This window comes from Microcaecilia unicolor, chromosome 6 (genome assembly GCF_901765095.1).
Source record: "Microcaecilia unicolor chromosome 6, aMicUni1.1, whole genome shotgun sequence".
Lineage (NCBI taxonomy): Eukaryota > Metazoa > Chordata > Amphibia > Gymnophiona > Siphonopidae > Microcaecilia > Microcaecilia unicolor.
In genome coordinates, this window is record NC_044036.1 from 205,845,414 (window position 1) to 205,872,996 (window position 27,583).

Here is a 27,583-nt window from a genome sequence, read left to right on the forward strand (position 1 = left end):
AAACAAGAGAGTAGGGTTAAATGATCTTAATGGAGAAGGGTAAATAGTAGGGTTCCTCGGGGATCTATGCTGGGACCTCTGCTTTTTAACATATTTATAAATGTCCTGGAAACAGGAATAATAAGTGAGGTGATCAAATTTGTTGATGACACAAACTTATTCAAAGTTGTGAGAAATTGCAAGAAGACTTTACGAGACTGCGAGACTGGGTATCTAAATGGCTGATAAAATTTAATATAAGCAAGTGCAAAGTAATGCATGTGGGAAAGAGGAACCCAAATCATAGTTACGTGATGCAGTGTTCCATATTAGGAATCACTGTCCAGGAAAAGGATCTAGGTGTCATTATTGATGATACATTGAAATTCTCTGCTCAGTGTGCAGTAGTAGCAAATAGAATGTTAGGAATTATTTGGAAAGGAATGGCGAATAAAGCTGACAATATTATAATTTTTTTATCGCTCCATGGTGTGACCATGTCCAGTGGCGTAGGAAGGGGGGCGGTGGAGCGGTCCACCCCGGGTGCATGCCGCTGGGGGGGTGTCGGCTCCGCTGGTTCCCTGCTCCATCTGCCCCGGAACAGGTTACTTCCTGTTCCGGAGCCGAGAGAGCAAGGAACCAGCGGAGCCGACGCAGCTCCCAGCGACGTGCACTCGGGGGCAGATCGGCCCTCTCGCCTGCCCCTCGCTTCCTAATTGAAGTAAGAATGCGCTCCGGGGGGGGGGAGGGTGCGCTCCGGAGGGGGGGGCGCCGTGCTGCACCTGGGGTGGGGGGTGTGCAGTGGCGACCCGCCCCGGGTGTCAGCCGCCCTTGCTACGGCACTGACCACGTCTCGAATATTGTGTGCGATTCTGTTCACCACATCTTTAAAAAACATATAGCAGAATTAGAAAAGGTGCAGAGAAGGGTGACCAAAATGATAATGAGGATGGGATGATTTCCTATGAGAAAAGGCTAAAGAGGCTAGGGCTTTTCAGCTTAGAGAAAGCTGAAAGGAGATATAATAGAGGCCTATAAAATCATAAGTGGAGTGGAATTGGTGGATGTGCATCTTTCCAAAAATTCAAGGACTAGGGAGCATATAATGAAGCTACTAAGTAGTACATTTCTTCACTTAGTGTGTAATTAAGCTCATGAATTTGTCGCCAGAGAATATAATAAAAGCAGTTAGCATAGCAAGATTTAAAAAAAAAGGTTTGGATGTGTTCCTAAAAGAAAAAGTCCGTAAACCATTATTAAGGTGGACTTGGGACACTCCAATGCTTATTCCTGGGGTTACTATTCTATGTAGTGGAATTAATTCTGTGTAGTGTTCTAAAGCAATGTGCTACAACTTTCTAGTTTTGATGTACATAAAATATATGAAATGGTTTTTGCTTTATTTTTGTAAAGCTGGGAAGGAGAGATTACATCTCTGCTACTTGAAACTCTCAAATTGTAACAACCTTTAGAAAAGGTCATTCCTGAGGATTTTGGATATTTTGACAAACAAGAACGCATTTGCTAGAAACTTTTGCAGCCAATTCTTTAACAGCTCTATAAGTAGAATCCATTCATGGAACAGAACTGAATCATGTTTAACACTTTGACCAGAGATTAATATCCTAACCCTAGAAGTTCTAAGGCTTGGCTTAGCTGTGATCATTTAACAGCTGACTGGACAGCACCTATTCTTCTCTGGGTCAGGAAAGTTTATGGTGTAGACACAGAGCAACTGTACCAACTACAATTTCAAACAATTTTTATATTGATTTTTAAGAGGGTAATTTTAAATGTGATGGTCACACAGGTGTACCTGTTTTGCATGCTAATTTTGGGGTCAAGGTAGCCATTACTAATTATCTTCACATCTTCCTCTGGACACAAAAAAATCAAGCCAAGCTTTTCTAAAAGAACATCAACTCAATTCTGGAAGCATCTAAACAGCTCATTACTATGTAAATAGTATACTGCTGCTTGTGGTGTGCACAGGGATATAATACAAGCAATGGCATAACTAGTAAAATAGCTCCAGCTAAATGCTAGGGTTACTTGACTATCCTGGGTGCATCAGGCCTCAAAGGCACAGTCCAAAGCTCTCTCATTACATTTTAAAGGGGCCATGGTACAATATGCCCACCCCTGATCATCTTCCCAGCATCAATATCTCAACACCCGATTCATAACTTCCCATCTCTGAACAGAAGCCACCAGTCAGATACCCCCTAATCTCTCATCCACATCTCAACCCTACCAATCAGAAGCCCCCAGATTAGAAGACCCCTAAGCTTGAATCTATTATCTCAGGTTCCCTAATTGGAAGTCTTATCTCTGACCCTGTGGGTCTATCAGCACATACTTGGTGGTCTACGGGGTCCCCGGGCAGGAACGATTCCCATTCATTCCTGCCCTTGCCAGTGCCTTCTGCCAATATGACAACCCTAGCAGTAGTCTTGCATTACTACCTCTAGCAGTCATGTTCTGAACAGAGAGTGAGCCCAAGAGCATTGGGCCACAGCTTTGAGGTAACTCGCAAGAAGCATAAATTTATTTACCAAGATATTCAGCAACCTATAATACTGTAGGTTGGTGACTCCCAAGGTAAATCAAGGTGCAGTGAAAACTTGCCTTTTAGCTCACCTTAATAATTTCCCTCTAAATCCCAATATTATATATATATATATATATCCCAATAAATAGATTAATCAAAATAAGCAACTGTGAAAATGAGTTTTAAAAGACCTTCTTCATGGCATATAAGTGAAGAAATTTCTTAGCTAATAACCTTACCAGGGAAATGTCATGCTTACCTTTTCTAGTTTAGAAAGTGCGAGGGAGTAGCAATCCTTGGCTCTGAACTGCATGAATCTCATATTAGCGGGATGAGTTAATTCTGTAATAATACTCAAACTTGAGAACAATCTATAAAGTACAAAAATAATAATAATGAAAAGTTCAACTTTATACAAAACCAGTATGCATTTTCTTTAGCAATATTAATTTGGTTCAGATTCTAGTATTAAATTTCATGGCTATCACAGCTGAAAACATTAAAGTGTACATTTTGATTTATCCTTCATGAATAATATATGTAAGAGATTCTTCCAGGTCAAAACAGAGAAAGATTTAAAGTATGACAGAAAACTGGGCACTGCAGAAACAGGAAAGAGTGGTGTTATATGATGGAGGCTGAGAGATATTATTTATTTATTTAATTAATTAAAATATTTATAACCCACTCTATCCCATTGAATTATTTCTCACCAGAGCCATCAACCAACTTCAGGCACCTTTGATGCATTCTGATACATATTGTGTTAACTTCAAATAGAAGAAACAAATTAAAAATCCCACAATATGTTGGGTTGTAATTCCAAAATGCAAGGACTGACTACAAGTCTTCTACCAGGTGCATATCCAAAATGGTGGCTGTTAGCTGAGAAGTTTAAACATGTTCCTCTTCTAATGGGTAAGATGAAAGAAAGCCCATGGGTTATCTCCAAGCCTGACTTCAACCTTTGTCATCTGTCCTCATGGATATCTTTAGCATCCAAAGGCCATCTACCTCAACCCTAGTTGAGTCTATGCAGATAGCGTGGAGTTGTTGGAGAGTTCCATTTCATCCTTGGAGATGGTTCCATTGTTTCCTGGGATTGGATGCCTCTGCTCTAACTGGCACTGGAGTCTTCAGAGTTGCTGGGTGCTGATACATTTTTTGATGACATTGTGCATATGTCAGAGGCCCAGATGGAGGATGTTATGGAAGCATGCTGCTTCAGAGGGGAAATGTCACTGATGTGAACTCCGGGAGAGAAGCAGGACTCCTAGAAGACTGAGCAGTGGGGAGTCAACAGGTGACATAGCTACAGTTGTTGTATGTTCAATAGTATTTCTTCTTCACTGATTATACCTGGGAGGCAACTCAGTCTTTACAATGCTTCCTCTGTCCTGCCAGATTTTAACTTTGGCTCATTGATTTACTGAAACTTCATTTAATTTAATAGTATATTTCTGCTCTGCTCAATCAAAAAAAATTAATTGGCTCAAGGCAGATTATGCCTAAAATTTGGGGGGGGGGGGAGGGGGATTCTTCTCAATTTAAACAAACTTTAGTAAACTTTGAAAAGAAGCTTTCAGATAACAAACAGAGCATCAAAGAACTTGAAACTAATGATTCTTTACTAATAAAGGGTTATGTAAATCTCTGCAAGAAGATTTAAAATATGGAAAGTGTATGACCTTGAAGAAACTTATGCATTATACATTTTCCTAGACTGGTGTGACAGAGTGTAAATCCTGCCTGGGGTGGTGGTAGTCCGGTGATAGAGACTACGTGGGAGGTGGCAGGAAAAGACTAACCCATTCCTGAAAGGCAGTGGAGTGGATTATTATAATGAAAGAAACTGTGGACATATAATGTTGACGTGAACAATGATCTGCATATCATTTGCATACTTTGAATAACCAAGAGCCTAGACTACTTTAAAGCCCTAAGAGAAGGGAAATTGGATCCAGTGGCTCTCAGGGCCTGGAAGGGAGAACTGAAACCCCTGGACTTATCTGGGGTGACCTGGAAGAGTGTCCCAGAAATAAACCATTTCATCCTGTGAGAAACGGGATCTGCTAATAGGACTCAGAAGCCAAGGAGGCCCAGAAAAGGCAAAACCTGACCTTTTCTAACAGTTGGTATTTAGCTTGTATTTTTGGTAAGCAGTGGTTTTGGAGTCAACTGGTAGTCTTTGTAAGTAGAGCTGTTGATATGGGATCTTTCAGTCTACATTGTTCAGTAACCAGTACAGGTCACAAACATCTATAGCTTTCTTTACTCTATGAAATATTTAAAAGATACCTTCTTGAGGTAGTTAAAATGTCAGAAGAATCTTTCTCTCATCTCAAAAACGTATTATTTATCTCGAGGGGAAAGACAGGAGGTTGTGGAACAACAATATTCAGTATTTCAAATAGATTGGAAGTGACTAATTTTCTAGAGAAGTTAGGAGAAGATGTGGTAACATCTTTCCCATTGATTGTGAAACTGGTTTTAAACTCAGGCAGGGATGGGCTGGCTTTTGAAAATGTTTTATTATTATTATTATTAATATTATTATTATTATTTTTAATTTTTTACAGAAGATTAGAATTTCTCCTCATGTGTGTTGTGAGACACAAAAGAGGTGGATATAATTTCTGTTACTGAGACCCAGGTTGTTACAAATGGACATAACATTTAATGGCCCTTTTACAAAGCTGCTTACCACAGGAAAAAATGTCTTAATATGGGGAATGCTCAGACACCACACAGTAATTTTGGGATCAGCGTGTGCTACCCACATGCTAAAAACTAACCTTTATTTTTTAGTGCTGGGGTGGGTCTGGGACCAGAGACTGGGTATGTGGACATATCCGCAAGCTAACTGATTGGTGCACGCTTAGGTGCCCTTTTACTAAGTGGAAGTAAGCCCACCGCTGGATTACCACACGCCAATCTGGAGCTACTACTGGCACAACATGGGCACTGCAGTAGCTCCACCCCAAGAGTGCGGCATTTGAAAAATATTTCTGCAGGTGCTAACCCAGCGGTAATTGGGCAGCGGCATGTGCCACCTGGTTACTGCCGGATTAGTGCACGAGCCCTTACCACCACCTCAATGGGTGGCGGTAAGTGCTCCTCCTCCACATGGTCACGAGATAAGTGAAATCTTACCGCATGGCCATTTCTTTTTTTTGGCCTTTTTACCCGCTGCGGTAAAAAGGGCCCCAACACGCGTGAAAAATGCCCCCCATCACTACCATAGGGACTTTTTACTGCAGCATAGTAAAAGGGCCCCTCACAGCACGAGTCCCTACTGCATACAAAATAGGTGGCGGTAGATGCTCAAGTGCTAATGGACACACACACTAATGGGAAGATTAGTGCTTGGCTGTTAATAGGGAAAATAGAAAAAGCAGTCATTTTACTCTAAGGTCCTCCCAAGGACTTTCACTAACTACACCCTCTCCAAAAGACATTATATGATGTGATGCCCGCAAGCGAGCCTTCTCTGGAGTAGCCCCCACACTCTGGAATGCATTGCCTGAAAGGCTCGGCTTAACATAAGACTACTACTTCAGGAAGCAGGTGAAAGCTTGGCTCTTCAACCAAGCCTTTAATGGAAGTAACTAACTTGTTAGTCTCACTCACACACACAAGGATTGACTCGGGCTGCACATACTGCAGCGGGACATGTTTATCCACTCCCAGTCTAACTGAGATAATATTTAACCATCTCTCTGACCTCATGTGCAACTTTCTTCAAATCAGTCACCTTACTTTCAAATTCTTCCTACTTTCTTACTCATCTGTATGTTACAATGTTGCCTTACCCTTCACTACCAGTTATAATGTTCTATTACATATTGTGTTGTCATTGCAAGTAGTATACCATATTCTATAATAACCTATTTCCAAGGATTAACGTATGTGATGACCCGGACCTCCAATGCTTTAATAATATTTATCAAACTGACCTCAACACCTCCACCCCTGGTCTAACACCGGCTGGTGAAACAGAACCTTTATATCAAGGATACCAGGGATTCTGTGGGGTTATTTCTTATCATAGGTCATTAATGTTCAAAAATTATGCTTTTACTTTACCAATAAAAACTACTTGGTTTGCATTGGCTGACCTAAATCAACACATACTTTCACATCTTACATAAAAGTATCCTAACCACAGTATGTAAACGGAGTACCCTTATCCCAATACCTTCATTTTATATTACAAATGTCTATCCACATTTTCCTTCCGTCCCATGAAAAAGTGCACTTAACTGAGTTTAAATCGATCTTCTCCAGCCAGCTGGTGCCTGTTCATGAGCCCGTGAGGTTTGTGGTAGTACTTTCTCCGGTATGCAGATCGCTTCGTCACTCCGTTCCTTTTTTTTCTTTTTGTTGTTTTATTTCAACTTGCTTTTCCCACTCCGTTCCTTCTTTTCTCTTTGTTTAGTGTTTCAATGTTTCATCTTGATTTTCCGACAAGCACGTCTTGTTTCGCGATATCCATCGCTGCTTCAAGGAACTTTTTTACTCTGATACTTTAATTTCTTACTTTCGATTCCGATGTTACAATGCACAAGATGGCCGCGGTTTTTTATATGACGCCCTCAGGAACCTCTTCCAATCCCTTTGTTTCTTTTATTTAAAGGGTCAGCTAGTAGAACGCCTTCCATTCTACACTCTTTTTCAATCCTCTGGGCATAGTTGTTTTAAATTGGTGAATCAACCGTTGTTCCCGCTGCCAAAGTTGTTGTTTAATGTCCCCCCCTCTCTTGCCCTTACTAATCACTTCCAACACAATAAACTGCATTTGTTCAAAAGAATGGCCCTCCTCTGCACAGTGTTGTGCCATAGGTGCCTCCGGTTTTTTATGCACTATTCCATGTTTATGTTCTATAATGCGTGTTTTAAATTTTCTTGAAGTATGTCCTATATAGATCTTACTGCATGGGCATCTACTTGCATACACTACATTCTCTGTCTCACAATTTGACTGACCTCTCACTTTGATCACTTGTTGCCCATGCTCCCAGTCTAAAATCGATCCTTCTAAAATATTTGGACAGATACTACATCTACCACATTTCTTGTGGATACCTGTAGTTATCGGCCCTGTCGTCCACACGTCTGATCTACAAAGAGTATCCTGCAAGTTCGTATTTCTCTTGTAAAAGACCATCAATCTTTTATCTTTAAATTCGTTCTGTGTTTGAAGTATGTCCCAATGTTTTTTCAATATTTTTGTTATCTTATCCAATTCTCTTGTATATTTCAATATACAATTAATTTGCGGTTCAACTGCTTTCTCTCTAGACCGCAATAACCATTCTCTATCGTTAAACCTTGCTCGTTTTTGAGCTTGTTTTATCTCCTTATTGGGGTAACCCCTTTCCTTGAATTTGTTCTTCAATATTTCTGATTTTTCCACGTACTTCTGAGTAGAATCACATATCCTTCTATACCGTATGAACTGCGAAAAAGGTAAACTCCCTATCAGATATTTGGGATGCATGCTATCGTATGCCAAAAGAGAGTTACTATCTGTTGGTTTTGTGTACAGATCTGTGTGGAGTTCTTGCCCTTCTTTTTGAATCCATATGTCCAAAAAATTAATATGGACCTTATCAAAGTTGTAATTGAACTTAATTGTTGGATGACAGTGATTTAGCTTCTCTACAAACTTTAGAAATTCTTGTTCCGTGCCTTCCCATAGGGCAAAAATATCGTCTATATACCGACCCCAATATACAATTTTCTGCCATTCAGGGGCGGTATAGACATACTTTTGTTCATAACGTGCCATAAACAGGTTTGCTATTGAGGGAGCACATGTGGCTCCCATAGCTATTCCCGCTATTTGCAAATATAGCTGGTCATCGAATAAGAAAAAATTATTTTTCAATGCCAGACTTATTAACTGTTGTAAAAATGTTGTTGGGACAGTCCATGGTCTCTCCCGTGCATTCAGAGCTTGTTCTGTCACTTCTAGTGCCTCATTTTGGGGTATCGAAGTATATAATGCTCTCACATCTAATGTAACTAATTTTGTTGACTGTGTAATCTTGACACTAGCTATCTGTTTTAAAAAATGCGTAGAGTCTTTAATATATGATGGTATTTCCACCATAAGTGGACGCAGGAATGTGTCTACATACTGGCAGACTCGCTCTGATAGTGAATTTCGGGCTGACACTATGGGCCTATCTGGAGGTTTACTAAGATTTTTATGGATTTTGGGCACTGTATATAGAATGGGAGTCCTGGCTTGCATGTAACAAAGAAATTTATTTTCTTTTTTCGTTAGGAACCCTTGTTTCATGGCCTCCTTTGTGTACCCCTGTAGAATGGTAAGAATCTCTAAAGTAGGATCTTCAAGTAGTAGCTTATATGTATTCTGATCTGCCAGCTGATGTGATATTTCTGCCATGTAATCTTCTTTAGTTTGCACTACTATTGCACCTCCCTTATCAGCTCTTCGAATCACTATTGATGAATTCTTCCCTAGTTGTTGGAGGGCTTGATTTTGTTCTTTCGTTAAATTATATTTCATCCTTTTCGTTGTTTTCTCTATTATTTCTACATCTTTCAACACAGCTTGTTTAAAAATGTTAATCACCAGGTCTAATGGCCCTGGAGGAATCCAGCTACTTTTATTGAAGCAGTTTGAATATGCAGTTTTTTCTCCTTGATCCTTAAAAATTTTTTTCAGTTGTAATACTCTAATAAATCTTTCAAAGTCTATCCTAAACTGTAAGGGGTGATGTTTTCTTGTAGGAACAAAGGATAAACCTTTACTAAGAACCATTTCTTCATCCTTTGTCAATTGATGTTTAGACAGATTCACTATAGTGAATCGTCCCTTCTTCTGTTCCTGGTACTGGGTCCTCTGTAAACTTGTATTCCTCTCCCTCTCGATCTTCTTATATTTCTGTACCCCTCTCTTGTTCTGTACCCCCTTCCATAGGTCTGCACTGTCATTTTGGCCCCCCTTGTTCTTCTTCTTCACCACTTGATGAATCTGTTGACAAGGCAAAGCCTACTTTTCTTTGTTTTACATCTCCTTGCTCTTCTTGCTTAGGTCTTTGCCAGTTGTAAACATATCCTTCTGTGTAATCTCTCTGATCTCTCTGTATCTTTTTGCATTTAGATATTTTTAATTCTTTTGTAAACTTATCCAGTTTTCTGTCAAAATCTTCCTTAGCTGTTTCAAACTCAGTCAATGTTTTCAATTGTGACACTCGTTCCTCTAAGCGGGGTTTTTCTTCCACTAACTTCTTTTGAATTGTTTGAATTAACAGCAACATAAGGTCTAAAGAGCACTGATTTAAAATGCTGTTCCATTGTTCCACAAACTGCTCATTATCTGGAAATAACTTAGGAGCTTTTGTCATCCTTAATCCCCTTGGTATTATTTCTTGTTTACAATAGTCCACTAGCGTTGCACTATGTAGCTCATATCGTATACAGTCCTTATAATCATTTAGTAATTGCGACCATGTAGTATCTGACATTCTCTCAGTGCCCAACTGGGACAGAGCGGGGGCCTGCAGAATAGCAGCTCTTTCATCACTAGTGAATCTTTTACCACTATCCCATACTTGTGCCATGTTCCCTATTTTCTACTGTAGCACTATATCACTCTATTTTTCCTTTAATTGGGTACCTTGGTCTACTATATTCTATAATATGCCAGTATGTAGACACATTCCTGCGTCCACTTATGGTGGAAATACCATCATATATTAAAGACTCTACGCATTTTTTAAAACAGATAGCTAGTGTCAAGATTACACAGTCAACAAAATTAGTTACATTAGATGTGAGAGCATTATATACTTCGATACCCCAAAATGAGGCACTAGAAGTGACAGAACAAGCTCTGAATGCACGGGAGAGACCATGGACTGTCCCAACAACATTTTTACAACAGATAATAAGTCTGGCATTGAAAAATAATTTTTTCTTATTCGATGACCAGCTACTGTATATTTGCAAATAGCGGGAATAGCTATGGGAGCCACATGTGCTCCCTCAATAGCAAACCTGTTTATGGCACGTTATGAACAAAAGTATGTCTATACCGCCCCTGAATGGCAGAAAATTGTATATTGGGGTCGGTATATAGACGATATTTTTGCCCTATGGGAAGGCACGGAACAAGAATTTCTAAAGTTTGTAGAGAAGCTAAATCACTGTCATCCAACAATTAAGTTCGATTACAACTTTGATAAGGTCCATATTAATTTTTTGGACATATGGATTCAAAAAGAAGGGCAAGAACTCCACACAGATCTGTACACAAAACCAACAGATAGTAACTCTCTTTTGGCATACGATAGCATGCATCCCAAACATCTGATAGGGAGTTTACCTTTTTCGCAGTTCATACGGTATAGAAGGATATGTGATTCTACTCAGAAGTACGTGGAAAAATAAGAAATATTGAAGAACAAATTCAAGGAAAGGGGTTACCCCAATAAGGAGATAAAACAAGCTCAAAAACGAGCAAGGTTTAACGATAGAGAATGGTTATTGCGGTCTAGAGAGAAAGCAGTTGAACCGCAAATTAATTGTATATTGAAATATACAAGAGAATTGGATAAGATAACAAAAATATTGAAAAAACATTGGGGCATACTTCAAACACAGAACGAATTTAAAGATAAAAGATTGATGGTCTCTTACAAGAGAAATACGAACTTGCAGGATACTCTTTGTAGATCAGACGTGTGGACGACAGGGCCGATAACTACAGGTATCCACAAGAAATGTGGTAGATGTAGTATCTGTCCAAATATTTTAGAAGGATCGATTTTAGACTGGGAGCATGGGCAACAAGTGATCAAAGTGAGAGGTCAGTCAAATTGTGAGACAGAGAATGTAGTGTATGCAAGTAGATGCCCATGCAGTAAGATCTATATAGGACATACTTCAAGAAAATTTAAAACACGCATTATAGAACATAAACATGGAATAGTGCATAAAAAACCGGAGGCACCTATGGCACAACACTGTGCAGAGGAGGGCCATTCTTTTGAACAAATGCAGTTTATTGTGTTGGAAGTGATTAGTAAGGGCAAGAGAGTGGGGGACATTAAACAACAACTTTGGCAGCGGGAACAACGGTTGATTTACCAATTTAAAACAACTATGCCCAGAGGATTGAATAAGAGTGTAGAATGGAAGGCGTTCTACTAGCTGTCCCTTTAAATAAAAGAAACAAAGGGATTGGAAGAGGTTCCTGAGGGCGTCATATAAAAAACCGCGGCCATCTTGTGCATTGTAACATCGGAATCGAAAGTAAGAAATTAAAGTATCAGAGTAAAAAAGTTCCTTGAAGCAGCGATGGATATCGCGAAACAAGACGTGCTTGTCGGAAAATCAAGATGAAACATTGAAACACTAAACAAAGAGAAAAGAAGGAACGGAGTGGGAAAAGCAAGTTGAAATAAAACAACAAAAAGAAAAAAAAGGAACGGAGTGACGAAGCGATCTGCATACCGGAGAAAGTACTACCACAAACCTCACGGGCTCATGAACAGGCACCAGCCGGCTGGAGAAGATCGATTTAAACTCAGTTAAGTGCACTTTTTCATGGGACGGAAGGAAAATGTGGATAGACATTTGTAATATAAAATGAAGGTATTGGGATAAGGGTACTCCGTTTACATACTGTGGTTAGGATACTTTTATGTAAGATGTGAAAGTATGTGTTGATTTAGGTCAGCCAATGCAAACCAAGTAGTTTTTATTGGTAAAGTAAAAGCATAATTTTTGAACATTAATGACCTATGATAAGAAATAACCCCACAGAATCCCTGGTATCCTTGATATAAAGGTTCTGTTTCACCAGCCGGTGTTAGACCAGGGGTGGAGGTGTTGAGGTCAGTTTGATAAATATTATTAAAGCATTGGAGGTCCGGGTCATCACATACGTTAATCCTTGGAAATAGGTTATTATAGAATATAGTAGACCAAGGTACCCAATTAAAGGAAAAATAAAGTAGTATACCATGACATATTTTGTATTGTTACTTGAATATTTTTACTGCTGTAATTGCCTATTGCTCATGTTTGATCTATAGTTACTGTACACCGCCTTGAGTGAATTCCTTCAAAAAGGCGGTAAATAAATCCTAATAAATAAATAAATAGTGGCAAAAATGTCCTTAATGCGCAGGAATGACCTGTATAAGGACATGTTAAGGCCACTTTTTATCGCAGTTTGGTAAAAGGGCCAATTATTTTGTAATTTCCTTATAAATGTGGTCTATTCTATTGAGATATTTGATATATTTTTTATGAACCATCTCAATTTTAAAAATGTGCTTCAAATCAAAGCTGTGGCTGATTTCCCTGCAATACTAAATAAGTTTTTCATTTGAATCTTTGCAATCTAACATACTCACATGCAAGTCCATTTCTTGTGCTGATAAATCAATTCGCCACAATAAACATAGCTTATAACTTAGCTTGTGTTGTGCTCCCGGATGGCATCCATGGTTGCCTCATTCAGATCTCCCCTGACCAACGATGGCCAGCGTTTCGCTGTGCTGTAGATCAGACTGTAGCTGCTTTAGGGTACTAACGGGGAATAGATCTGTGAAAGCTGCTCCAGAAGCTAAGTTATAAGCTATGTTTATTGTGGCGAATTGATATATCAGCACAAGAAATGGACTTGCATGCGAGTATGTTAGATTGCAAAGATTCAAATGAAAAACTTATTTAGTATTGCATGCACACTGGAATCTAAGGAGGTTTTTCAGCCTATGATAAATATCAAATCCCTGTACAGATCGAGCAATCGGCAAACGGGATTGATTTAGTACCGAAAGGGACCATCATAGACCTTGGTACTTTGAGGCTGTTTTCCTCCATTAAACAAAAAATTACCCATTCTCACTGGATAGTGGTGATGTAATTACAGTACTATATTGAATGAGTGAACCCCACTACCATGTTATTGCGATTTAGTGTAAAAAATGAATACATTATTTTATTTATTCCCCCCTCCCCCCCCCAACACATATCTCCTGGCTCAAAGATCTTTAAAAATGGAATTATCTAATATAACAAAAAAAATTCCAGTTCTCTTAACTTACCAGTTATCTTTTTTGCAATGTAATATAGTTTTTCAAGGGCAAAGAGGAGGCTCCTTGTTGTCTGATACAAGCACTTAGTGGAGAGCTTTCCAGCTGAATGGTGATTTGAATTAGTTTCCAGAAAGCTGTACCATTCATAAGATAATTCAGCTAATACAGCATCTGCAACTCTTATATATGAAACACTCACTCAGGGGTCCTTTCACTAAGCTGTGGTAAGCACTAGCGTGCACTAATCACAGCTTGAAAGGACTTACTGTGGGATATGCTTAGACATTCTGTGGTAAAATCTCAATGTGCACACACAAACCACACACTAAAAAATACTTCTGAATTTTTCTCAGAGGGGCGTGTCTGGGGGGAGGGGGTGGAGAGTGGGCATGATAGCGTGAATCAGTTAGCGCAGTCACATTATCAAGCAAACTGATTAGTGCCAGAGTAGTGAGTGAACCCTTACCGCCTACAAAATGGGTGGTGGTAAAGACTCATCGTTAATTTTTGTTAATGGCCGCATGCTAATGGCAACATTAGCACATGTCTATCCATGGATGGTCAAGAACACCTACATATGCACAATCATTGATTGATTTTTCAGATGAGGAGAAAAGCTCAAGAGAATCCAGTAGATCATCTGAAATAGTTTGTGAGCCTGTTCAGCAGAGATTTCAAACATGAAAGTTTTCTCAACTGGCCTCGAAAGGAGGCAGTAGCAGGTTGACACAAGAGAAAAGAACACAATGTCAACCTCAGGGATGACAAATAATAATATTTTTAATCTTTCCAAGACATCATTGAGTGATAATGAGATGTCACTTTTAGCAAATGGATTTTACCATATACCTTATATAGTTCTTTTGACACTTGGGTTAGTGTGTATAAGTTTGTAAGGAAGTGTAATCTGGCCCTTTATTTTCAGGATCAGCCTTTACATGCTATGACACCAAGTAGATTGTGAAAGAAATCTTGCTGGAACCCTCTGGGATCTATGGACCTTCATTTACAAGTTTTTGAACAATTGGTTGAATCTGCGATTACTGCTTTAGAATCCACTCCATTTAAGATCAAGCAAAATTTGATGGCAGCTGAGCCTGCAGATACTGCATATTTGGCTAATGATTCTACTATTGTCATATACCCTACAGACAACGGGGGTGGAATAGTCATCTTAGATGTCACAAAGTATGTGGATCATAAGTACATAAGTAATGCCATACTGGGAAAAGACCAAAGGCCCATCGAGTCCATTATCCTGTCCCCAACAGCAGCCAATCCAGGTCAAGGGCACCTGACAAGCTTCCCAAACATACAAACATTCTATACATGTTATTCCCGAAATTGTGGATTTTTCCTAAGTCCATTTAGTAGCGATCTATGCACTTGTCCTTTAGGAAACCGTCCAAACCCTTTTTAAACTCTGCCAAGCTAACTGCCTTCACCACGTTCTCCGGCAACAGATCAACTAGTAGATGCTGTATACTAAGAAGAATTGTTTCAGAACCCTACAGCTGACATCGGATATAATTCATGAAATTCTATTTCAGGCTTTGGAAATGTAAGTCATCACTGATAAAGAATTTAAATTTTTATGGCAAGAGCATCCTATAATACCTGAATTATATATACAGCTGGAGTAGTTTGTATGATACGTTGCCCATGCCCATTACTCTACATTGGACACTCCAATAGGCAAATTTGTACTAGATCAATGGAGCACTTAAGCCAGATGAGGAACCATGGAGGCCCCCCTTGTTCAGCACTGGATTGATCAACATCATTGCTTAACATACTTGAAATTTATTGCCTTGGAAGCCTCTGTTTTGCAATGGGGGGAGAGAATTTGACTGTGGTCCTTTGGAAGAAACAACAACAGTGGATATACAGGTGGAAGACTGTTGCTGCTTTGAGCTTAAATAGGGAGGTTGAATGGTGGGTGGTTTTGCATTAATTTTGGTCATTTTATTTGTAATATGGTTCTGTCCCTGTGTTTATGATTTTCAAATTGAATGGGCTATTTTTTTCCACCAATAGCCCACTCAGTTTGTGACATCATTTCCAGTTTTGAAATAACGACAGAGAATAGATGGTTGGCATCTGAGAGACACTGACATGCAAAAGAGAATGAGGTACCCACTGAGATCACCCTGAGTTTTATGTTACAGTAAGTTTTAACACTTTTGAATACGGTGTTAATAATGCATTTGTTTTTTTATGTTTTCAGAGACCACCATTTTTTGTCACTTTGTTTGGAAAATGATACTTTTCAGATTCCCTAAAGCAGCTAGAAGTGAAATGCAGTCGTGTCAAGATCTGGGACCTGTTGGAGTGCTAAGAAAAACTTATATTGTTGCACATTTTTCATGCTTTCTGCTGTGCCGAGACTTCAAGTATTTTGTGACCAATGAAGATTATAGCACTGTTTGCAATGACTGAATATTGAAGAGCTGCACATTTAGGGTTTTTAACCTGTGATGGTATTTCTGAAATTTCTGAGCACACTTAAAAATATTTAAATATATTAGTGTTGGGTAAATGTTTTTGTTAGTACGGTAGCTGTGGGTTTTATTTATTTGGTAAACATTAGCACATGGCATATTAATTGGGAAATTGGAAAATCGTCCATTTTCCAGCTGTAGTAAAAATGACCTTAGCACGTGGGATAGATGTGTATAAGAGTGTGCTAAATCCGCTTTTTGCCATAGCTTGGTAAAAGGACCCCTTATTGTTTTGTTACCATAAATATTGCTGAATGCACAATTAAAAGTCCAAATATTTCATAGACTTCATTTTAGGACTGTGTTGTACAACTAAGACATATTTTACTTATACCACAATACTTTTGACCTGGTTTTCAGTGTCTGTGGTTGCCAAGTAAAGCATCAGTAGCAGCACTTTATTCAAAAATTCAGCAATATTAGTTGTTTAAATGGTGCAGCTGTAAAAGACAGAAATAAACTGCACTGGTGATTTATCAGAATGACAACAGTAAACTGAGCGAGAACTTCACATACCCCCTTTAAATATTCTATCCTACAGTAGTAAAAGCTAGAACTGAAACCAGTGGAAGAGGAAAGCAACATCGGGAACATACTTCCTATGCAGTTGTTTTTATGTGTGCTAGTTATTAATAAACTGGTTAAGATAATCACGTCTTTTGGGTCTAAAGCTGGCAGAAAAATAGCCTGAAAATGAAGTAAATAATTCATTCTTATTTTTATTATACTGGTCTGTTGCAGTTTCTCAGCAGCTAACTGAAAACAGTTATACAGCGTAAGACTGCCATCCAGAGAAAAAGAAAGCTATATGCTTCAAAAGGCACAATATCATTCACAAGGAGTTTCTAACTAGCTTTGGAAGTTAACTGGGCAAACCTCTGCCATTGACATGCTATATTTATATGTTTTGCATCATGTTCTCCATTGGTATTTGTGGGATTGATGGGATTTTAGATCTATCTCGTGCCTTTTTCACTTGTAGCTTATGGCAGGTTACATTCAGGAACAGAAGTATTTTCCTGTCCCTAAAGGGCTTACAATCTAAGGGGCCCTTTTACTAAAATATGCTAGAATCTGGTCTTAACATGTGGCAAAGTAGGATTTTACCATGCACTAAGCCCAGACTTAGGGGTCCATTAACTAAGGGGTGCTAATGGATTTAGCATGCGCTAATGATTAGCATGCACTAAATGATAAGATAGATATTATATTCCTATGGGTATGTTATCATTTAGCTCATGCTAATCGTTAGCATGCGCTATATCTGTTAGCACACCTTAGTAAAATGACTCCTTAATGCAGCACTTTTGGAGGATTTTTAAAATATATTTTATTGCAGGAGTGGAGGAGTGGCCTAGTGGTTAGGGTGGTGGGCTTTGGTCCTAGGGAACTGAGGAAGTGAGTTCAATTCCCACTTCAGGCACAGGCAGCTCTTTGTGACTCTGGGCAAGTCACTTAACCTTCCATTGCCCCATGTAAGCCGCATTGAGCATGCCATGAGTGGGGAAAGCGCAGGGTACAAATGTAACAAAAAAAAATGCACTAATATTGTCATTAGTGTATGGTCCCTGCATAGAGTTATCATGGCAACACTTAGTGCCTCCTATTTAGGAGGCACTAAGGGGTAAATTATATAAATGATGGCTAAAAATCAGCACCAAAACCCCACGTGCTTAACAAGATTCCATAAACTACGCCTAAAGTTAAGTGTAGTTTATAGAATATGTGCACAGGCCATTCTTGCGCCTAAAATTTAGAAAATCCCAATTAGACCACCTAAAACCAGGGCTAAATACCCGTGCCCAAATTAGGCGCAGAGTGGGTGCATAGTTTTTTGAAATGCCCAGAAACACCCATTCCAAGATCAAATCCATGCCCTCTTTTCAGCTATGCACATTAGAATTTACGTGCAGCACATTATAGCATACACCAAAAAAGTTGTATGTGTAAATTCTAATTAAAGACAATTAGTGCTCCTAGGGGCCTCTTTACCAAGCTGCGGGAAAAGGGCCCTGTGCTAGCAGCAGGGGCTGTTTTTTCCGCGTGCCAGGGCCCTTTTTCCCCAGCCGCTAAAAGTCCCCTCACAAAAAATGATCATGCAGTGAGATAACTCCTACCATGTGGCCATGCGGCAGGGCCCTTACCACCACCCACTGAGGTGGCGATAAGGGCTCCCGTGCTAACCCTGCGGTAAATGGGCAGTGTGCGGCGATGCCCGATTACCGCCGGGTTAGCGCCACAGAAGCTATTTCCAGAGATTTTGTTTCTCCCCAGAAATGGCACGCGCTCAGGGCGGGACTGCCACTGGTTGCCACATTGCAATGAGACTCTGTGCTAAAATAACCAGATTTGTGGTTAAATAAACTAACAGTAGCCCATATTGATAACATCCCCCCTTACTGCCATTACCACATAACTAACTGGGCAAAAATAGGACTGCTATTAAGCAGATATAAAGGCATCAGAACTGAATATTACCAGTGCCTGAATAACTGACTCTGCCTCCAGACCAATTCTGCACTGCCTAGACAGTGCTGTGGTGGGCAGAGGAGATACTCAGTGGAATGCCCAGTTAAGTGCTGCTGAATACTGCCTTCTAGACTGCTCGGTTAAAACACTTTCAATATCAGGCTCTTACTGTACATGAATGTAATTCACCTTGCCATACCTGTCCATTACTCTTGTCCTACCCTTTATTCTGATGGTGCTCCTAGCAGTACCTCTTCCCTATCACATGTGTGGGTCCTTATTCCTACACACTTTGGAAGGAAGTCTGTACAGATCAACTATGATACTGCCACCTACTCTAAGGGATAGACTGAGTATCCACCAGGCTCCTTCAATCAAAAGTCAGTCCACAACAATCCAACAAAAAGGTCATCTACACATAAAACGCCACGCCACGCCACGCCACGCCACGCCACGCCACGCCACGCCACGCCACGCCACGCCACGCCACGCCACGCCACGCCACGCCACGCCACGCCACAGATCCATCTCCAATTCTCTAGCTTCCCATGCTGCCAGGACCTAATCTGAGTCCCCCTCTTTAATTAGGGTGAGTCTAAGACTCGCAATATTCTACCCATTATTGGGCTCTGTGTAGTCCTGGGGAAACCAACATTCCCACCCTTGCCCCTCTTGGCTCTAATAGGCTCCTGTCCCCCTCATCTTGGGTCTTATGGTCAAGCCAAAGTTCTTAGGCCATCTGTCCATGCAAATTATATGCTAATTTATTTCAGTTCAGTTGCTGGGTATTCTTCTCACTCCCAGCACTCAGGGAATTGTGTTACTACTCCAGAAGGGTTAGTGTCCACCCCCCGCCACCTCCCACGTAGCCTTCTCTGCTAAGCTACAACCACCCCAAGCAGGGTCTAAATTCCCTCACCCTAACTGTGTAAGAGGGCCATAGGACTATACACATGTTGTTCTTCTATATCACCTAGTTGTAGTACCTTTTTAGGGTTTCTCTTGCCTTATGATATGACATATAGCTGCTGGGATGATCAATGTTAAGTTAGTATTCTATAAAGATTGTTCTGTATACAACTCTTCTAACTTTATGTACAAGCATTTACATCTGTTAAAAGCTGCTGTAAATGTTTGTACCCAACTAATGGTAGTCAGATGTAACAATGGTAGCATTTAAACCTCATGAGAAAGACAATACAACCCAACCTTGCAGTTACTAAAATAAATAAGTGATAAATGCAGTGCAGTGTATATTCTTTATACAACTTACCTAAAGAGAGTTTGCACATTGACTATAGTTTTGGCATCTGCCATGTAGTCTTCTTCTGCACTCATAGTGCTTTCCTTGTCTACAACGACCATATTGGCAGCAAATGTTATACCACACCTCAGCAAGTCATCTAAGCTTTTGAAATCATGAAGAAAGGAATCAAAACTCAAATAATTAAGTTTAAGAAAACAGCAGATAGATTTATCATTCTTAACTCTGTATCACTAATTGCACCAGTAAATTTCTGGTTGCAAACTTGTGATGTGCTTGGTTAAGGCAAATGCTATGTTCAGTTACCTATACTTTAAAATGTCCTTGATTACTATGCAATGTATCATACTTCTGGTGCTCATCTTGGCTTAATTACAGCACAGTAGAGTCTCGCTTATCCAACCTTCACTTATCCTACACTTTGAATTATCTGACATACCTCAGTGAGGTCACAGCATTGTCACTGAGATGTGAGCAGGTATCTCTCTTTCCCAGCATCACTTTCAGTTAAAAGTAAAAGTAAAGGGGATGTGATATATCACCTTTCTGTGGATACAATCAGAGTTGTTTACATGTTATACATAGGTACCTATTTTATACTGGGGGCAATGAAGGATTGAGTGACTTGCCCAGTGTCACAAGAAGCTGTAGTGGGAATTGAACCCAGTTCCCTGAGATCAAATTCCACTGCACTAACCACTAGGCTAGTGCTAGGTGCTAGGCACTAGGTAGAAGTACTAGGTAAGATTCTTGGGACATTGATTAAGCTCTTTTTTTATTTACTGCTTCGTCTTTTAAAATATGCATTCCATATACTTCTATTTTATCTCTCATCCACTTTTATTATCCAACTTTTTGAATATCTAATATCCCATCACTCCTGTTTACGTTGGATAATTGAGACTCTACTGTACCTTTTGGATTCCGAAACACTGCTTCTGCATTGTAATTCACTCTGCCTCAAATAGTCATGTTGCAGTTATCTAAATTAAAATACATAAATAATTTAGGTTGAAATTTAAGGATCAACACCATATAGATTTTATGTGGACATCCAGCCAAAAATTATGCATTTAGGAGGAGGAAGGCTGGAAGGCTTTCTTGGAAAGGGTGGGAAAGGGGCAAAAACAATGTAGATAAAACCTATGTTCAACAATATCCATATAACTTTATTTAAGGACTTAGAAATAGTTGTCTAATTACAGGGATAACTTATCCAATTAATTTTTGATTACATATTCAGCAGCCCAATTTCAACAGAGAGTGTGGGTTAAAGTTCACATAAAACATATTCAGATAATATATCTGGATATCTTTAAGTGGCAGAAACTCCATGAATACTAACTTCAAATTTTTTCTTGAATTACACAGACATTAATTTGACTCAAAGAATAACAATGTTTGAATACGAAAAATGTATGTACATAACTACCATGCCTACAACATAAAACATGCATGAAATAAATGCAACCAATGAAATGCAACAGACATAATAACACAAAACAACCAGGTTCACTATATCAAGGAGAATTTTACCTACTTGTCGATGGAGCCCACCATGTAGTAAACCATAGGAAACCAACAGATAGCATCCAGAAAGTGCATATCTGGTCTAAACACATGGATTATAAAAAAGTAATGGAAAAAAATCACATGGTGCACACTGGTAGAAAGTGCTATTAATATCTGGGAAATGGTAATATTTAATGACTGTGCAAGTATTTAAAATTAAACATAATATATCACATACAAACTCATGGGTACCTTTGGAGTATAGCAAATGGAGCTATGAACTAAAGGTGAACATTCGTCACAGTAGATTTGGTTCATTTAGGGGCTTAAAAATTAAAAGTGCATGCAAACTTACAAATATACACATGTACAATCACACTCTTTAACTTTCTGTGGATAAAAGGAAAGCCCTATATAATGAATAGCCCAAACATTAAAAAATTGCCAAAAATTTTGGAAACATTTGCTGAAAACGCTGAATGAACCAATTTTTTTTTTTGGTTGTGTACAACCCTATTATGATACACAAGAAGTAGGGCTGGACCAAGGGTTTCCCATCTTCCTGCTTGGAAGGCTGAACAGGTTGGAACTGAGCCAGAGACTGAACACTACAAAAGAGAAGAAAGATCTAAAGAAGAGGGCTAGGCACCTGTGCCACAGGAGAGCAGCATATTTCCAGAGGGTTCTTGCCCAGATGCGGGAGAAAGCAGATTTTGTGAATCCTGAAGTAGGCGTCTATGCTGAAACACAGATCTGTGTCAAATCTATTTGGCTATTATTGCTGTAACTGATACTCTCTGGTGGTCATTTGTTTGCTTGTGAACATAGGGCCTCTGGCCCCATTTTTATTTTCCATTTTTTATTAAAGACTAGATGATATAGTTTTTGACATCTGGAGGCTCATTTTCAAAACAAAAAACATCCAAAAAAAAAGTCAAAAGGTGGCAGAAGGACATTTGTCTCTCAAAAATGTCCAAGTTGCAATTTGTGATGCCCCAACTTTAGAGGTTTAGCTCCATAGTTCAACCAAATTTCAAGGGGGTATGATGGGGGGCATTTTTGGGCAGGACCTGGGTGGCCCCAAAAGACAGATGTTTTTCTGCAATAATGGAAGAAAATGAAAACATGTAGGGACGAAATAAAGATTTTTTTGGCTAGACCTGTTTCGATCATGACTAAAGGCCATATTCTTAGGGGTGTCTCTAGCGTTAGCATGTGCTAATTTTTAGAGCTCACTAAAAGCAGTAGCACATCTATAGCGTGGCTTAGTAAATAGGGGCCCTAAGTGACCAAAATGTGCCCTAAATAACCACATGACCACTGGAGGGATTAAGGCATAACCCCCTTACTGCCCTAGTGGTCACCGACCCACTACCAACCCCCTAAGATGTGACAGTAACAGTACATACCAGGCTCTATGACAGCTTCATATATAATGGCCATTCTTATTAGACCAGCAAGCAAGTCCCAACAGTAGCCTAGTGGTCAGTGTAGTGCACTGTAGAGAAGGGGACTCAGGCATATATCCCATTCTTAACTGGTACACTTGTGGTGGAATATGTGAGCCCTCCAAAATATAATAAATACCTACTGTACCTACATATAGGTGACAACTGAAAGCTTGACAGCTACTGTAATGGTGTCCAGTGAAGTACAGTAGGTATTTTTCTGCTCCTGCCCCCCCCCCCCCCCCGATATTAAAAGGCATTTAACTGGCCAGGATTTGCACCTACTGAATATTGCTGGTTATTGGCTAGCCAGTTATATCGGGCAATTTTACCGGATATCTGTCAATTTTTCGGTGAACTGCATAACTTTAGCAGCCATATTTGTCCACATGCAAGGCAATCCTATCTTTGGTCAGTTTGACTTTGACTGGCCAGTGCTGATTATTGGCTTGGCCAGTCAAAGTCAAACCAATGAAAATTAAACCAGATATTCAATTGCAGTCACCATAAATGGCCTGTCATTGAATATCCCGTTTTAGCGCCAACCATAGGAGTTAGCCTGGCTAACTCTCATGGTCTGAATATCGGTCTCTTTGAGGGTCACCACAGAATATAAGGGGGTTATGTTGAGATGTGTACTTGGGACCTTGCATGTGAAGTCCACTGCAGTGCCCTCCTAAGCTGCCCCACTGCTCTGCTGGGATGTCTGTGTGGCCAGTCTACTAAGCATGCAAGCCCCCAGACATCCCAATGGCAGTTTTTTGGGGCTTTTTTCTCTTGGACATATTTTCCAAAATGGTTTTAAAAGAATGCATTGAGCACAAAATGACTAGGAAAAAGGCGATTTTTGAACCAAAAACATAGATGTTTTTCAGGTTCCAAAATGGTTATGTTAACCACTCAATTTTTGGATGGTTCTAGCAAAACGTCCAAAATCAGACTTAGACATTTTACAGAAAATGCCTCTCCACTTGCTTCTTCTTTTAGGAAACTATTCGTCTACCCCTGCTTCTTGTGCTTATGTGCCCCTACTATGAAGAATATATTTCATGAGCCCAAATTCTTTATTCAATAAACACAGTAAGAAAGAGAAGATGTAGCATGAGGAAAGCATTTGTCCAGTGCACATGTACTAAGAAAGCAATTTTTCTTATTAAGATCATAACCTATCTGTGGCTTACTATCCACCTTATAATCGAAAGAGAAAAACGCCTAGATTTCGACCCAAATCGGGAGATAGACGTTTATCTCACAAAAACGAATAAATCGGTATAATCGAAAGCCGATTTTGGACGTTTTCAACTGCACTCCGTCGCGGATGCGGACAAAGTTGATGGGGGCATGTCAGAGGTGTGGCGAAGGTGGAACTGGGGCGTGGTTATCGGCAGAGGAGAGATGTACACGTTAGGGCGATAATCGAAAAAATAAAGGCGTTTTTAGCGAACATTTAGGACACTTTTGTTGGACCCTTTTTTCACACGAACAGGTCCCAAAAAAGTGCTCTAAATGACTAATTCTGTTAGCCTGCACTAAGCTTTAGTAAAAGAGCCCCTTTATTACGCTCTATTGAAGCCTCCACAAGTCCCAACGTTCTAAATCCATGGTGGTGTAGATCAAAATTCGCCCATAAGTGTTTGCCCTGCCCTCGCGTCAAACGTGATGACATCGAGGGCGGAGCAATGGCACTCTACAAATCGCATCGCTACGCCCTCAACATCATCATGTTTGGCGCGAGGGCGGGGCAGACATCGATCTACACCACTACACAAACGTTGGAACTTTTAGAGGCTTCAAAAGAACGCTCCAGATACTCATGCGCACAACACGCCCACCTATACACATGCACATACTTGCATAAATGCATGCACACACAGGTATAATGTGATAAGTATTAAAGCTGACGGTATAGAGGAGTGGGGGGGGGGGTGGTTGGGAGAGGGAGATTAGTAGGTGAGGGGACCGGAAAGGGGGGGTAGCAGAACTGTTAAGTTAATTTAATTTAATGTGTGGTACATCATTGGGAACTGTTTTGAATTCTATTTTGAACCACACAATAAACATGATTTAAACATAAAATAGAGACACGAGAGATGAGGAAAACTGATAGGTGACTGAAGGGGGGGGGGGCAGGGGAGAGAGCACAATTGCTGGGTGGATGCAGAGGAGGAAGGTGGGGGGGGCAGGGGCACAGCACAATCGCTGGGTGGCTGCAAGGGGGGCAGGGAAGAGAACAGATTCGCTGGGTGGCTGCAAGGGGCGCAGGGGAGACAGCAGAATCGCTGGGGGGGGGGGCCCACGGGACAGACCAGAATCGCTGGGTGGTTGAAGGGGCGGCAAGGGAAACAGCAGAATCGATGGGTGGATGTAGGGGGGGCAGGGAAGAGAACAGATTCGCTGGGTGATTGGGGGGGGCAGGTATCTCTGTCACACACACACTCTCCCTGTCACACACACTCTCTCACTCACTCACTCACACAGTCACTCTCACACACATTCTCTCAAGCAAACACACTCCCAGGAAAACCTTGCTAGCGCCCGTTTCATTTGTCTCTGAAACGGGCCTTATTTACTAGTATATATATAATATCAACATGGGTGTAATTCTATAAGGTATGAACTGATTACATACGTAAATCTTTAGTATAATGACATATATGTGCACCCAAATGTGTGTAAATGCCAACATTTCTCCTAAGTGCTGTTCTGTAAATATGTGCACTTCTTACATAGAGTACATTTTATAGGAAGGTATAAATGGGCTGATGATCAGAAGCAAATGCTGGTGCTAGAGCTGTTAGCACCATACTAGAGCCCCCGTTTGATACCACTCCATGATCAGAGCCCCCAAGCATGTGAAGCAACATGCTCGTGGGCTCTTAGCGCAAGCAGCATGCAAATGCATACTAAACATATTACTTCCCAATGATCAGCAGGCAGCGTGCCAAACCCCATGCCAGCTCGGACCTCGTGTTAGGGTATGTGGAACATTGGGGAGGAATGGAGAACCCTGTCCAGCATGCATTCGCATGCTAGCAGGCCTCCCATCCCATTCCCCTCCTTTAAGAGGCCTGAGTTCTGATCCCTGCAACCTCCCCCTGACACAAGCTGACAACTGGTACCTTAATAGTGGAGAAGGGAGTGTAGTTGGGCCACTAGACCACCAGGTTTGGGGGGGGGGGGGGGTGCTTGAGTTTGTGGCCACTGGGCCACCAGGGCTTTTTTTGAGGGATGAAATTGTGTTGGGGGGGGTTGGAGGCTGGAGGTCTGGCAACCTCCAGCCCCTGTGTCAATGGCTTATGTCAGGGGGTGGGGGGTACTGGAGATCCATCAGACCTCCAGCCCCGTGTCACTGGCTTGGGGTGGGGGTTCAGGGGGCACTAAGCCAGCAGGGCCTTGTTCTTGCAGGGGGGTCTGGGGGTCCCACTGACCTCCAGCCCTGGTGTTTGACAGATCCAGGCTTTTGAAAGCCCAGACCTGTCAAACAAATGTGGAAGGATTTGCTCAGGCACAATCCTCAGGATATCCACAATGAATATAATGAAAGAGATTTGCATGCTATGAAGGCAATGCATGTAAATGTATCCAATGCATATTCATTATAGATATCTTGATAACCCAACTGGTCAGGTGGTCTCTGAGGACAAGGTTGAAAACCACGGTAGTTCTGTGTGTACCTCTGGTGTTTAGATAAGAACTGCTATACTGGGTCAGACCAATGATCCATTTAGCCCAGTAGCCTATTTCCAACAGTGGTCAATCCAGGTCAAAATGTACCTGGAAGAAACCCAATTAGTAGGATTTGGGACGGACACCGGTGCCGGAAAGCATATTTGAAGCAGATGAGTCGGAGAAACTAAACGAATTCTCTGTAAACTTGGAGGATGTAATGGGTCAGTTCTGCAAACTGAAGAGTAGTAAATCACCAGGACCTGATGGTATTCATCCCAGAGTATTAATAGAACTGAAAAATGAACTTGTAGAGCTACTGTTAGTAATATACAATCTACCCCTAAAATCGAGTGTGGTACCGGAAGACTGGAGGGTAGCCAATGTTACGCCGATTTTTAAAAAAGGTTCCAGAGGAGATCCAGGAAATTATAGTCCGGTGAGTCTGGTAGAGGCTATTATCAAGAATAAAATTACAGAGCACATACAAAAACATAGGCTGATGAGACAAAGTCAGCACAGATTTAGTGAAGGGAAGTCTTTCCTCACCAATCTACTGCATTTTTTTGTGGGGGTGAACAAACATGTGGACAATGGGGAACCGGTGGATATTGTGTATCTGGATTTTCAAAAGGCGTTTGACAAAGTGCCTCATGAAAGACTCCTGAGGAAATTGGAGAGTCATGGGATTGGAGGTAGAGTATTACTATGGATTAAGAGCTGGTTGAAAGATAGGAAGCAAAGAGTAGGGTTGAATGGTCAGTATTCTCAGTGGAGAAGGGTAGTTAGTGGGGTCCCACAGGGGTCTGTGTTGAGACCGCTGCTTTTTAACATATTTATAAATGACCTAGAGATGGGAGTAACTAGTGAAGTAATTAAATTTGCAGATGACACAAAATTATTCAGGGTCGTCAAGTCGCAGGAGGAGTGTGAAAGATTACAGGAGGACCTCGTGAGACTGGGGGATTGGGCGTGCAAGTGGCAGATAAAGTTCAATGTTGACAAGTGCAAAGTGATGCATGTGGGTAAGAGGAACCCGAATCACAGCTATGTCATGCAAGGTTCCACACTAGGAGTTAAGGACCTAGAAAGGGATCTGGCAGTCATCGTGG

The 27,583-nt window shown here is 40.6% G+C and overlaps 1 protein-coding gene across 3 annotated transcripts in view; it reads right to left on the minus strand.

Moving 5' to 3' along the window:
- Positions 1-27,583, minus strand: part of KCNT2 (potassium sodium-activated channel subfamily T member 2) — a 1,050,204-nt gene that overhangs the window by 115,214 nt on the left and 907,407 nt on the right. For 2 of the 3 annotated variants that reach the window (XM_030206382.1, XM_030206381.1), the window contains 2 exons: positions 19,855-19,989; positions 2,790-2,901 (listed from right to left, as the gene is read on the minus strand). In XM_030206382.1, coding sequence (XP_030062242.1) covers positions 2,790-2,901; positions 19,855-19,989 — 247 coding nt within the window. Of the gene's footprint in view, positions 1-2,789; positions 2,902-19,854; positions 19,990-21,385; positions 21,458-27,583 lie in introns of all 3 variants that reach the window. The other variant, XM_030206379.1, reaches the window with a different exon arrangement.